Source organism: Cynocephalus volans, chromosome 17 (assembly GCF_027409185.1).
Source record: "Cynocephalus volans isolate mCynVol1 chromosome 17, mCynVol1.pri, whole genome shotgun sequence".
In the NCBI taxonomy this organism is placed as follows: Eukaryota; Metazoa; Chordata; class Mammalia; order Dermoptera; family Cynocephalidae; genus Cynocephalus; species Cynocephalus volans.
Window position 1 is genome coordinate 1808865 of NC_084476.1, and position 13634 is coordinate 1822498.

The 13634-nt window shown below is 61.2% G+C and overlaps 1 protein-coding gene across 1 annotated transcript in view; it reads left to right on the top strand.

The window, feature by feature from the left end:
* Positions 1 to 6997: 6997 nt before the first annotated feature.
* NOTCH1 (notch receptor 1) overlaps positions 6998 to 13634 on the top strand; it is a 45845-nt gene continuing 39208 nt past the window's right edge. Inside the window, exons 1-2 of the mRNA XM_063082007.1 lie at positions 6998 to 7058; positions 8495 to 8573. Coding sequence (XP_062938077.1) covers positions 6998 to 7058; positions 8495 to 8573 — 140 coding nt within the window. The remainder of the gene's footprint in view (positions 7059 to 8494; positions 8574 to 13634) is intronic.

Here is a 13634-nt window from a genome sequence, read left to right on the forward strand (position 1 = left end):
CAAAGACCCTATTTCCAAATAAGGTCACGTTTACAGGTTCTGGGGTGGGGTGGGAGAACCTATCCACCATATACTCTGGAGGGACATAATTCAATCCATAAAACCCCGTGAGCGGTGACAAGCCCGGGACCCCCACCTGGCAGGTAGAGTACAGCACACAGGTGAGGGAGAGAGAAGGCGGTGCACAGCGTTGAGTTCGCCCCGTCACACAACGACTCCGCAGGCCTGCGGCTGCCAGGGCCTGGCCCAGGCTGGCAGCACAGGCAAGTGCTGGCTGTTGGCAAGCCCTTGGGCTCCACAGTCAGTCCTGGAACATTCTTCCCCACATACCTGCCCATCCCATCCCCTCATGTTCTTGGGTCTCTGCTCATGTGTCAACTGCTCAGGGAAGCCACCTGCCCTCACACCCATCCCCAGACCCCATGACCCTCACAGCACCTTCTGGTTGGCTTATGCGTGGACACGCCCGGTCCCTGTCTTCCTCCTTCCACCAGCTCTGCCGAGAGGGCCTCTGTCTTGGTCATGTCACCCAGAGCCTCGCTCAGTGGGGACGGGCTCAGCAGATAGGCTCTGAGTCCAAGGGGGACTCTCGCTGCCCCCACCAGGGCCCACCCCTGCTGCCCACCCTGCTCCCATTGGGATCTTTTCAAAGCCTAGGACAGTCGTTATCGCTCCATGCAACCCCCGCCTCCCAGCATCCCTTTCCTCTGGACACCTGCTTCCCCTTTACCAGTCTCCTTTTCTTAGTCTGTTCCCAGGGTGGGGGTCAGCTGGGGACTGGGGTCTAGGCTCAGTCACTGGGAAAGGCTGGCGCCCTGCCAGCCCTTCGCAGCAGCCTTGGAGGGCCAAGGCCCACCGCGGGCCTCTCCCCAGCCTCCTCCCACCCCCAGCTCACAGAGCTCCCGGCTGTGGGGGTGAAGCACAGGGGGTCTCAGCGCAGACGGATCTGCTTTGCTTCACTTTTCTTCTCTAGAACGGACTCCGAGACGCGCTGTGTTAAGTGAGGAACAGATGTTATTACAGCCACACTCAGGACCTCCAGCCTCGGGGAACGAAGGACAGAGCCCCCATGAGTGCAGGCCCCTGGGGAGAGGCAGAGATGGATCATGTCAGAGTCATTGCAGCGGCCCACCTCCCCCCACCCCTGCCTGAACGCCCCCCAGGCACAAAGGGACTAATGTCACCGAGGGTGGGGGGTTGAGGGGAACACCGTCCCCGTCCACCTCACACACACGCTGCCCTCCCCAGAAGAGCCCTGGGCCCATCAGCCCTTCCCGGCCCCTGCCCTTGGCAGATGGGAACCAGAGAGAGAAAAAGCAGCACATTCCACGAGGCCCTCCCAGCCTGGTAGGTGGGTGATGGGCCTGCAGTCTCCACCCCAGGCAGGCCCTGGTTGTGGGTCCCACATGTGGGCAAGCAGGGGCAGTGGTCCTGGGGTTCCCGCGTCTAGCCTCAAGTGTCTGGAGCATTCCTCAGAGATGGGCTCAGGGAGGTCTGAGAGACTCACTCCTCAGCTGGGCAGCCCAGTCACAGCCACATTAAAGACTCGGACTTTTCTTGCCGATTTTTGAAAATTATTGCACTGAATGTTTATCAGTGAAATGCTGATCCTGATAAGGAGGCTGGAGAGGCCAAGAAACAAGAGACGGGATCGTGAACCTCTCTCCCAGTCCCAGAAGCACCTACCACTTGAGGGTTCAACTGGCATTTGCCACCGAAGCGCCTGTTTTTATTTAAATGGCCCAGAGCAAGACTCTGACTAAGCTAACATTCCCACGCCAACACGCAGCAGCGCCTCTGGTTTTTGGCAAAATTTTTCCTTAGCTGTCAAGGCAAAAATATAGGAGAATTCTGGTCTTATTTAAGAACTGTTGGGGGTTTTTTGCCTTTCCCCTGGAGACCCGAAAATCGCTCACAGATGTGCCATACCTGCTAAAGCCTGTGCTCCGTGTTACTTCATGAACATAATTCCCCGTGCTCCCTGTAACCCAAACCCCGGTTTCCAGCCCATTTTCTTTTTAAGAGGGGCTGGGGGGCGGGGGAGTGTGAGGCAGGACGGAAGTTCTAAATACACTTAAATGTGTCTGGAGCAAATGGGAGGACACCCAGGCCGCCCTGAGAAACGGCTGCCCAGAGGCTGGGTGCTCTGCAGGCTGACGGCTGAGGCCAAGGTGGCCCAAGTTGCACCTGTGGGACTGGGCGGGGGCACAGATGGGGGTGTGCGGCAAAAGGTCTGCAGGGGCTTGAGGGTCTTTGCTGGTGATTCCTGCTGATGCTGAGGATTCTGTTCTGGGAAGACCACATCTTCCCTGCAAAAATAAAAATGGGCTTTTTTTTTTTTTATTTAAAGAGCTTTCCCACTATTTGTACCCCCAGAAAGAAGAAAGGGAAGGAGGGAGGAAGGAAGGAAGGAAGGGGGGGGCAGGAGCGACTGAGGGAGGCGGAGGGAGGGGGACCAGCCGGCCTGGCCTGGCTTTTCCCGTGACTCAGCCAGGATCTGAGTTTGTACCAGAGCCCGAGGGGCGGGGCCTCCAGTTTCGTCCCCCGGGGCCCTTTCTTTTTGGAGAAAGTTCTGAGCTGCGGCAGGCAAGGGGCCAGGCAGGGTGGAAGCTCTCCTTGCTGTAGGCTCTGCAGGGGTCCCTGGGCCCAGCTGTTCAGGATCATGGGGGTGGGAGGTGTGCAGGCAGACCCCGGTGCAACCCTGCACCGAGCCTCACTGTCCTGTCCATAAGATGGACATGGTGACAACTTCCCTGTTGGGCCCGGCCCCATCAGCTGGCCCCTGACTGGAAGTGTGGGCACCTGAGCTCAGCCTGCTCCATGCCCATCCTCTCAATGTGCCTCCTACATGAAGCCCCCTGATTTGGACAGGTCTGGCCAGCTTCTCAATGCACCCCATGAAAGAAATAAAATCCAGCACCAGTTAAAAGATGAGCCACAAAGGCAAGGCAGCTCGCCATCAGTGGGCACATCTGCTTTTATAGGGTAGAAGAGAGCTGATAGGTTTGCTGAGGACTCGGGGCGTTCAGGGATTGGATGGATTGCGTTGCTGAGGGGCCAGGAGCAGGGAGCCTGTGCTGATTGGCGTGCGATTCGCGCCGGCGGGAAGGTGTTGTGGCGCCGGCAGGAAGGAGAAGGTGGAAGAGAAGGGTAGCCAGCGCCATGATGGGGCGCGGCCGAAAAGGGTTCTCGTACGCCCTAATATTCCCAACCTGTACGAAACCCGAGGTCCCCATGCAGGCAGTGCCCTCACCGGCTCCCTGGGGCTCCCAGGAAGCAGCAGAAGTGGGCCTTCGCCCCCCGAGTGACCCAACCCCAGGCCCAGCTCAGTACAGGCTCTATGGGCAGCTGAGGCCTGGAACGGTCTGAGTGGGTCTCCTTCTCAGGGCTTGGGAGAACATGCCCAGGGCCCTCTGCTCTCTTTTCTCCACTGACAGTTGGGGTCTGTGCTCAGAGCAGTCCAGGGACTGCAAGTTACAAGCAGGTGGCTCTGAGCCCTGAGCCACCAGGAAAGGACAGGCAGGTGGTCTCCACCCAAGGCCTCAACTGCACTGTGCACCCCATGGCCCATCTCTGGGTTGGCAACGTCAGGTCTGCCCCGTGGGCCTCGTCAGCTCACCTGCTTGGGTACCTGTCTGGGGACTTGCCCGGGCAACACGCTCCCTTGGCCTCTGTATGGAGGGGAAGAGCAGGCCCTGCCCCTGGGATGCCAACCCTCCTTCCTGGGCCTCCTTCCAGGGCCTGGTGGGCAGTGGGCAGGCTCCTGAGTGGTGACCATTGGGAGTGACCATCAGACAGGGCCCTGGGCAGAGTTCCAGCCACATCAGGGGCCGCTGTTTGCGAAGAGGACCTACAGGCTTACCCACCAGCCCTGGGCCACAGCCCTTCAGCCTGTGTCACTCACAAGACAATCAGCAAACCTTCCACAGAATCTGTGTGCAGGGCTGGAGCCCAGCAGAGACTGGCCCCGTCTCAGAGGACACTGGCAGACAAGCGTCTCAGCGTGGCCATGTGGTCAGGGTCAGGCGCAGGGGGCCCAAGGGGTTCTGGGGTGGCTTCCTGGGGGACGTGAAAGCTGAGGAGCTATGCAGGCACCAGTGGGGCAGGGATCATTTCAGCATAGACAGGCCTGGAGGTTACAGAGCAGGAATTCACTCAATACAGGTGACTGGGATACAGGGCATGAGGGGGCCTCCCCCTGTGAGGCCTGGCAAAAGCTGGCCCAGGGAAACACCCAGCACCTGTGGTGGCCCCAGCCAGCCCACTCCCAGGTACAGGTAGCAGGGTGCACAGCTGGGCCTGGTGACCAAGTTGCTCTCTGCATGGGGGAGGGGACAGGTACACAAACTCTGGGCCCCAGTCTACCCTCCAGGAATCGGGCCTGTCCACTCTCAGAATGAGGATGAAGCTCTCTGAGGTCAGCCTGAATCCGTACTAAGGGAGAAAAAGCCAGGTGCTAGCAGATGCTTGCCACACAGGCTCCTTGCCGTGGTAACATGCTGGTCACAGCCTGGGTGACCAGCACAGGCCATAGGGTATCAAGTCCAGCCCATCTGGCTGAAGCAACACACAGAGCCACTAAAACCACATGTAGAAAAATGTCCAAACCTTTAAAAGGTGGGGGGACCCTGCCCCTTGGTGGTCTGGAACATTCCCACAGCTGTCTGGCTGGGTCTCCCAATGCAGGACAGGCCAGGGCACCCACCATGGGACGCCTCACACTCAGCCCAGCCTCTGAGCCCTCGCCCCCTCCCTTCTGCTCTAAGTCCGTGGGCCTCGGCATCCCAGCTGCTCCAAGCAGACCTTTCCCTGCACTAAGTCCACCTGCTGCCCACATCGTGAACAATACCTGAGCGCCGGGACAGGGAAGGCAGGGGCTTCCCGAGCCCTGTCCTGTACACAGACAGCCCACCAGGGCCTTCTGGGGACCCTAGTGGCCAACAGCGGCTGAGGGCCAAGGCCTGGACCTGGCCTGACCTTGAGCCAGTGTTCCCAACCTCTGAGCTTCAACTTCCCTCCTGAAAAACGGGAAGCATCGTGCTACCTGCCCCCCAGTGCTACGGGGGTCATGGGGGGAGCAAGCCCCAAGCTGAATCCCTGTAGGAAAGGAGCTGCTAGCCCAGGACTGTGACTCTTAGCCTGGCTGCTCCTCAGAATCTCCAGGGCCTGAGGCCTTCCTGGGAGAGGGGGCACGGGGTGTGGAACGTCCTGGGTCTGTGAACTGTGCAGCCCTGCTCTTCCTTCTATGGAAAATGTGCTCCTACAGGCTGCCGGGCTGCTGTTATATAAACATCTCTGCTGCCTCCAGGCGCCTCCTCTCCCAGGCACTGACCCTGAGATGTTACCCCAGGCTCTGCGAAGTGAGGCCAGCTTCTGGGAGGAGGCGGGCCGGGGAGCTCCCTGCAGCTGCTGGGGTCTGGAGAGGCTGCCTGCACTGGCTGTTCCAAGAGCACTGGCCCCTCCGAAACAGGTGTGCCAAGAAGGGCAGGCCAGGGTCAGGTGTGAAATCTGCCCACCTCCCCCGGCAAGGGCTGCCTCCACCACCAGCCTGCAGGAGTTCTGTGGTCCCTCCGCTTCTCCTGTCTCCCGCCCCCCTTCCAGGCTAGGTTACTCTCAGCCTTTAAGGCTCCCCTCAGGCATGCCTCTCCTCCTCCTCCTCCGGGAGGGCCCCCAGGACGCGGGACTGGGGTGGTGCGCCTCCTGCCATTGCACTCACCACGGTGCTGGCATGGGAAGGGGGCGCTGTCTGTCCCCAGCACGAGGCCGTGAACTTTGGTTGGGCAGACCTCGCGGCAGGCATTTTGGACGCCCATCGCTTAACCAGGCTTGGCACGGGATGTCCGAGTCTGGCATCGCGGTGGAGAAATAAATCACCCAGAAGGAGCACGTGGGAGGGGCTGCGTTGGCACCGGCGGCGGATTTGCCCGCACGCGCTTTCCGGGGCCTCCTTAGGCGGGTGGTGCCGGAGGCAGGGGAGGCACAGTGACCAAAGAGCGTCTAGACACGGGTTCCTCCTGGGGGAGCGGGGGCGCAATCCGTCCGGCGAGGCACTGTCCCGGGTTGTTCCCTCGGGGCGCCCCGAGCCCCCTTTCCAGAGGCCGCGGCTGCGGCGCCACCATCCCTCACGGGCAAATGCTCCGAGAGTCACCGCCAGAAGAGCCCGGCTTCAACCCCCCGGGCGCTTAGGACCGCGGCCACGGCCACCGGACTCCTGGGAGCGGAGCCGCTGGGCCAGGGCCAGCACCCACTGCGGTCGACGGCGCGCCTGGTCCCGGAGCCCCCGGGGCCGGGGTCCTCCAACCTTGGCCTTGGCTGCTCCTCCCCACCTCCCCAGGCCCAGCGCCCCGCGCTCCGCGGGACACGGCTCCCCGCGGGCTTGCCTTCCCCACACCGCCCGCGCCTCCCCTGCTATTGAGATGCAAATTTTCGTCGCCAATTGTCCCCAAGAGCGGCGACAACCAGAGCGTGATCCTTCCGCAGTCCCGCCTCAAACTTTTGGCCTCTGAGAACTTTCACACGGGAAGTAGTCCCTGGGCGCCCGCTCCCAGCACCCCTTCGCGCCGCCGTGGCCCCCCACCTCAGAAGGCCCGGGCTCGGGACATGTGGCCCAGACCTAGACGGCGCAAGGCGGGCCGGAGCGCGCGCAGGGACGCGGCCGGCCGGGGGCGCGGGGTGCGGAGGGATCGGCAGGGGCGGGGCGGGGGCGGGCACGGGCCGGGCGGGGCGGAGCGCACGGCGGCCGTGAGCCTCACTAGTGCTTCGGCCGCAGGAGAGAGCGCAGGGGCGCGGGGCGCGGGCGCGGCGGAGGAGCGAGCCGGGGCGCAGAGCCGGGCCCGGAAGCCGCGGGAGCCCAGCGCCGCGCACCAGCGGGACAGAGAGGGCAGTGGCGGGCCACCGCCGCCCGCGGGACCGTCCGGCGCGCGCGTGTGCGCCCGAGCCCCGCCTGCCCGGCGCAGGAGGCCGCCGCCCGGGCGCAGCGGGCAGCCGGCGGGCAGGCATGCCGCCGTTCCTGGCGCCCCTGCTCTGCCTGGCGCTGCTGCCCGCGCTCGCCGCACGAGGTAGGCGCCCGTCCACCCGCGAGCCCGCGACTGCCCGCGCCCTCCGGAAACTTTCGCGGCGCCCCGCGCGCGCGCGCGCGCGTCCCGGGTGGCTGAGAGCGGGGGGACCCGGCGGCCCGCCTGCGGGAGAAGGAGCGGGCGACCCGGGCGTGGGCGGGGGGGGGCTGGAATCCGCGGCTCGGGGAGGACGGAGCCGCGTCCGGAGCGCAGGGCCCCGGAGGCCCGACCTGGGCTCTCCGCGGGGCGGCCGGGCTGCCTACGGCTTTTCGGATTGAGTCGACTTGGTTTGGGTTTCCTGTTGCTTCTTCTGGCCCGCGCCGGGGGCGGGTGTCGGGCGCGGGGCGGCGGACGCCCGCCGGTGTCCCCCCACACGGCTCCCAGCCCGGCCGCGACGTCCCGAGGGAGGGCGGCGTGGGAAGACCAGGGCTGCGTGTGGCGGGACTGACTTCCGTTTGGCTTTGCGGAGTCGAAGTTTGGAAACCTTGCGGGGGTGGAGAGTGGGCCGTGGCGGGGGGGGGGGACGCGCTTATTTCTCTCCAGGGAACGTAGTGGTGATCAATTCCACACCACCCCAAAAGTTGGAGGTGGAACTATCTGTCTTCTTCTGAAAAGTAGGGTTCCACGTTACACCCCTGCCCCGCCTCCACGCAGGGCCTTAATTTATGCAGCCTGGTAAGATGGGGAGGGAGGGGCTTGATTAATGAATCTCTTCTCGAGAATGGGGTTGAATTCCTTCCAAATGGGGGATCTTCATCCCCCTCCCAAGGGTGTGGCAGGGGGCGGGGGCTGCCCCTGGAGATGCCCGCCTCCCCCCGCGGGAGCAGGTATTGGGTGTCGGGGGGCGGGGCCAGGACCCGGGGTGCCCTGCTGGTGCCCCAGGAGGCGGCCCTGGCGACAATGCGCGCTCTGATTCCCGGCGCTTTGCTGGCGGGCGGGGCAGCGGGCGCGCAGCTGTCGCATTTTCCCACGAGCAGGGAGCTGTGTGGCCACCCCTTCCAGCGCTGCCTTCTTGCAGAATGTGTTTGAACAGAGACCAGTGAGGTGGCTGGATGGAGGCCCCAGCCTTGCCGAGCTCCCCAGTGAACCCCCCCGGGGTGGGGGGGGTGCAGAATTTGGGAGGTGGCCTGAGTCACCTCCACCTTTCACGGCTGTCCAGGCTCACAGCAGGCCACCCCTCCGCACTTTCAGCATGCCTGCCACCTAGCCAACCTATTCCTCTCTCCGCCTCTTCTGACTACAGCCCCTTGGGTTTCAGGCAGAGGCTCCCTATGGTTCCTTGCCCATAACAGCCCCATGACACTGAGCATAATGTCTCCTGGGTGAGGGGCGGATGGTACCCCTCGGTCTTGGGCTGGTGGCAGAGTAACCAGGCCTTTTGGGAGTCCAGGGCTCTGCCACAGGCTGAGGCTGATCTCCCTTCTCTTGCCCTTTCCCAGGCCTGCGATGCTCCCAGCCAGGGGAGACCTGCTTGAATGGCGGGAAGTGTGAAGTGGCCAGCGGCACCGAGGTCTGCGTGTGAGTACTGCCCCTGTGGGGACCTGTTGCATCTGTCAGGAGTAGAGCCCCTGCTTTTTGCAGCAGCGCTGGGAGAGGACAGAACAGTGGGCCATTGTCTTCTGGAGGTGGCCCAGAAGGCTGGGCGTCGTCACGTGCTGACTTTTATTGGACAACGTCTGGCAATTACTTAATCACCAGCAATTATGCCACGTGTGGAGCTGGTCTGGCTGCTGGAGGTTTGAGCACTCCTTCATGGGCCACCTTGGGCTGCTGGGGCTCTAGGTGGGAAACCCCAGTACCCACTTCTTAAGGTCCCTGAGAAACAGTTGATCTGCCATGGGGGCTCTGGGCCATTTACAGAAAGCCCCCACTACCCTGCCAACTGGGGAGCTGCTGCTTCTGGGAGAGTAGACGCCTCTTCTGGGTGGGTGGGCACCTGCTGGGCAGATGAGCCTCTTCTGGGCAGGTGAGCCTGTTGGCAGGAAATTGACTATTTCAAAACAAAACCCACCCTTTGGGCCCTCTGCTTGCCCCAACTCACCCCATCCTGGCCTCGGAGTGAGGTTGGAGAAGAGAAGTTGGGACTCATCTCATGGGCTGTGCCCATCTCCCTGTGTTGCGGAGTGTGGGGGTAACTATATGAGGGTGACTGTCGGGAGTTTGGCTTCTGTCCTGGCGTCTGCAAACTCCGATCTCCTAAGTGTGGCTTTCAGGCCTCCCAGCTGCAGGTCCTCCCCGTAGAGTGGGCGTGGCTGGGGCAGCAGGCTCCACAGTGACCCTGACCGGGGCTGGGAAGGCCTTTTGAAATCTGCTGCCTGTCTGCAAGTGCCAGTCAGCCTGGGGAAGTTTTTCTGCTGTGGCCGGTGCCCTTCAACTTGAGTGCATCCCTGATGAGAATACTGAGGAGGTGTTTGGTGGCTGGAGAAAGGACCTCCCCCCCACCTCTTCTGGAGGCTGTAGATGAAGAAATGCTCCCCAGTAAGTCGGCGCCCCTCATTCCAACTGCTGAAGGGCCTATTCCCTTGACAACCCCCAGCCCATACTGCCGCCTGCACTGTCTGCCCAGCCTGTGGGCAGGCAGCCCCTCCTCCCCCTTCCCCTACCCTCCCCACACTGAAGCCAATTAAGCAGGTCTGTGAGCAGTTTAATGGACAAAGCCGATTGTGTCTTTGTCGCACACTAATGAATGCACACTCCTTTTTTTTTTTTTTCTCTTTTTGGGAGCCCTTTCCTCCCCCTGCAGAAGCCTCAGGGACGCTTGATGCCCTAAATCTTGTGTCCCTTCATTCAGAGACCGACAGCTGGGATTCAGTGCAAGTGCAGCGGCTATTGTTGGGGGAGGCGGATTAATGCTGCGTGATTAATTATGCGTGGCTTCCCCGAATGCATAACCCCCTTCCCTGCCACAGTGCTCCCTGCTCCCACTCTGCCTCTCTCCCATGCAGGGCAGGGGTGAGAATCTTCTTACTTCTGCAGAGGAGGGTAGGAGGGGTGCTGTGCTGTGGAAGATGAGGGCAGTCTTCTTGGTGCCACCAGGGAGTGGGCACAGCCTGGGCCACAGGATGCCAGGGTCTAGGGTGGAGGTCTCCCGGGTCGAAGCGCATACCCACATGCTGCCTGGACCAGAAGGAAATGTTTTGGGGTACAGACTGCCGCAGCCCCTCCCCAATGCCCTGCTTCCTGCATCTGGAATAAGGCCCTTCAGTGCAACAAAACGACAAAACGCTGGTGTGTGGGCTCTCTCCCGCTTCCCAAACCTGGGGTCTTTGTGAGCTCGCAGCCCAAGCCAGGCCACTGACTGAGGCCCCGTCTCCTGCACTGGGGTCTGCCGCCCCCTGTCTGGTGGGAAGTCTGCCTCAGTTTGGCCTGGCACTCTGCCGAGTTCAGCCCACACAGACCCCTCTGTGTACACCCCACAATCGGATTTAGAAGACCAATGGAAGCACCGTCTTCAGAGGCTCCCACCTCTGGGCAGCACAGTGTTGGAGGCCAGGGCGACAGCCAGGGCCACTCCAGAGAGGGACAGGGCTGGGACTCACACTGCAGCTGGGGGGCATTGTAGCCACTGTGGGGTAGCACCCTGCTCCCTCCCTGGGCTGAAAGCCCCACCTGTAAACTCCGCTTGGGGGCCTCTGCCTTCCCCTGCCACTCACCCTTCTCAGAAGGCCCCAGGGTCCACCCAGAGTAGGCCAGAGCACATGTGGGAGGCCTGCTCTCCTGCCTGAGGGGAGAGACCCACACTCCTTCCTAGAGGTGTCTGGGGTGCAGGTTTCCAGAGCCCCACCAACTGGATGTGAGTCCCAGCGCTGAAGCCTCCAGACGCCACGTTCAGAAGGTTCTTTTACTTTCTGTGCAGATTGCTGGCTTTTCTGTAGAAGAGATATAGGAAACAGTGGAGTCACAGTGCCAGGCACATTAGTACTTGGTGAATCATCTCTTTCCACCCCAAAGAGAAGGAACCTTTCTCAGAAGCCACCAGTCAGGTGGTTGCAGGGCTCAGGATTGGAAAAAGTGGTTTCCGTTGGTGCTAAATGCCTTCCCAGTTGGTCAAAGTGTCCCGTGGCCTGGTCAGCCAGTGGCCATGAGGGAAAGGCTTGGCCGAACGTCCTGGTGGGCAGAGTATGGTCTCTGGGCAGCTGTTGTATGCGATGGTCGTGGTGGCTGTGGTGGGAGGCAGGTGGTGCCTTGAGGAGGCCCGGGGTCACTGCGGCTCTCGGTCCCTCTCCAGCCTCCTCACCGGCCTCATCGGTGCCAAGCGGGTAATACTGAGGGCATCCCCTTCTTATTTGATTGCAGGAGGAGTGGAAGAGCTGGAGGGAAAGCTGCTCCTCTGGGTGGACAGGTGTTCTCAGTCCAAGAGGCATATGCAGGGCTGCCGGGCTCTGGGCTGGGAACTGAGCCCCTAAGATACTGCCCCAGCCAATAAAAAGTCAGAATTTTATGGGGGTGTCCTCCAGGTAGTCGCAGAAGTGGGGTGAGCCATACCAGAGCACCGAGCAGGGATGTCAGGCTGGGTGGTGGTGGGATTTAGCTTTGGACAACCCTGCATTTGAGGCCTGGCTCAACCGCCCACTGTCTCCATGACCTTGGGTCATCGGGTCACCTGAGCCTCAGTTTCCTCATCTGTAAGGCAGGGCTCGTGCACAACTGATCCCTTGGTGGTGCGTGAGGACTGCGTAAGAATGGTATGTAGCAGGCGCCGGGTGAGTCTGTTTCCTCCCTGCCTTTGTGCGAGCTAACGGTGCTGGTTTCAAGATCCTCTTTCTCGAGTTTTAGTCAGTTAATGAATGAATTTAGCGAATCCCAAAGGTGCTGCCTGGTGGGCCCAGGCAGGGCGCTGCTTGGGGAGGGGCTCGCCGGTTCTGAGGCTTCTGTTGCCCATAGTGGCTCCAGTTTGCAGTTCTCTGCTTCCTTCAACAGCCACCTTTGGGGACCTACTGTGTGCTGGGTTCTGCTCTAGGCATGGCGTACGGTGGGATAGGGCAAACACAGTGGGCAAGCAGGAGAGGCAACCAGCACATGTATGTGACACAGGTGGCCCTGATGTGGCTGGCTCCCAGCAGCCCCTTAATGCCGTCTGGATTTGGCATAGGAAATTAAGAGGGAAGGGGCCTTGAGAAGTTACGCTTGGTCCCAGAGCCACACAGCTGTCACAGTAACAGTTTTGATCGGCTTTGCCTGTCTTCTGAAGTGTGTGCTCCTGACCACCGCCCCGTCCTGCCTGGGCTGCCGCAGCCACTTCCCGGCTGCTCTGCAAGGAAGCCGGGGGCTGGGGCGTGGCTTCCCTTTAAAACGGAGGAAGGAGGTTCAGGCGGGAAGTGACTGGGCCTGGCTGGGGAGGTGGTGAGGGACAGAACACCATGCGGCCATGCGTCTTCTGTCACCTGGTCGTGTTTCCATTGAGTCACCTGCTGTGTGGTTGGAGAGGCTGAGGCCTGGGAAGGAGCAGGTTGTTATCCTTGCCCCTGGGCTGAGAGCGAGCAGGTCTGTTACAGGACTTCCTCTGTTTACGCAGTGCCCAGCCTTCACGGACGCCAGGGTTAGAAAAACATGTTTCAAAACATAGAGCGTCAAATAGAAAGTCTCATCTACTTAAACTGTGGGGAGACCTGAGCCAGGGGAGACCAGGAGGTGGGCACTTGGGGTCCTGCAAAGGAAGGAGTCTCCTTGTGGCAGACCTTGCCTCTGCACAGCAGCCAACATTTTTTCCATTGAAAAAATAATTTTTTTTTTTTAAAGAGGGGGAGGAAGAAAGAAAACTGTGACCTTAGCAGGAAGGGGGTGGAGCACGGCAGACAATGGACAGGGGAAGGTCTGCAGCAGGTGGCTGAGCCGGGTCTGGGTGGCTGGGGGCAGGGAGTGGGTGTTGGGACACCCCCCCAGTTGCTGAGGTGGCAGAAGAGGGGTCTCTGCAGGGTGTCAGGGCCTGGGTTGTAGACCGGAGGCCCTCTGTGAGCAGGGACTGGCTTCCTCATTCCCTGCCACTGGCAGATGGGGTCCACTGGGCAGCGCCAGGCCAGCTGAGGAGTTGCACCGTCCTGCCATGGGGAGGGGACCTTTCCTGTCTCATGTCTTGTCTAAAAATAGTGAAAGGATGTGGATTTGCAGAGCCAAATGAGTGTCTAGATTGCTTTCCTCAATAATGCAGCGATAATGGCTCTGCGCACAGACAGCCACTCTCATCCAGCCGCGTAAAACCTTGGCAGATGTCTTACTTCAGTGGCTCACGGCCCGCCAGGTGGTGGCCAATGCTGTTTGTTTTATCCCCACTTTACAGGTGGGAAAAATTGAGGCTGAGAAGGGGAGAGGCTGAGCAAGGGTTGGGGATCTGAGGCCAGCGTCGTGTACAGGCATATCCAGAGCTTTCAGGATCTTTCCCAGAGGCTGAGGAGGACGCGTCACCACTTTAACGAGCGGCTGGCTTCGGGGCATTGTGACTGTGGGCCAGGATGCTTTTGATGGGCCTCAAGTTTCCCAGGCGGGGCTGAGACTTTCTCTAGCAGGGCACAGACCGCCCAGGAGACGTGGGGCTGGGCTGGCTCTGATCTGCTGTGCCCCCTCAGACCGTGTCTACTCCTT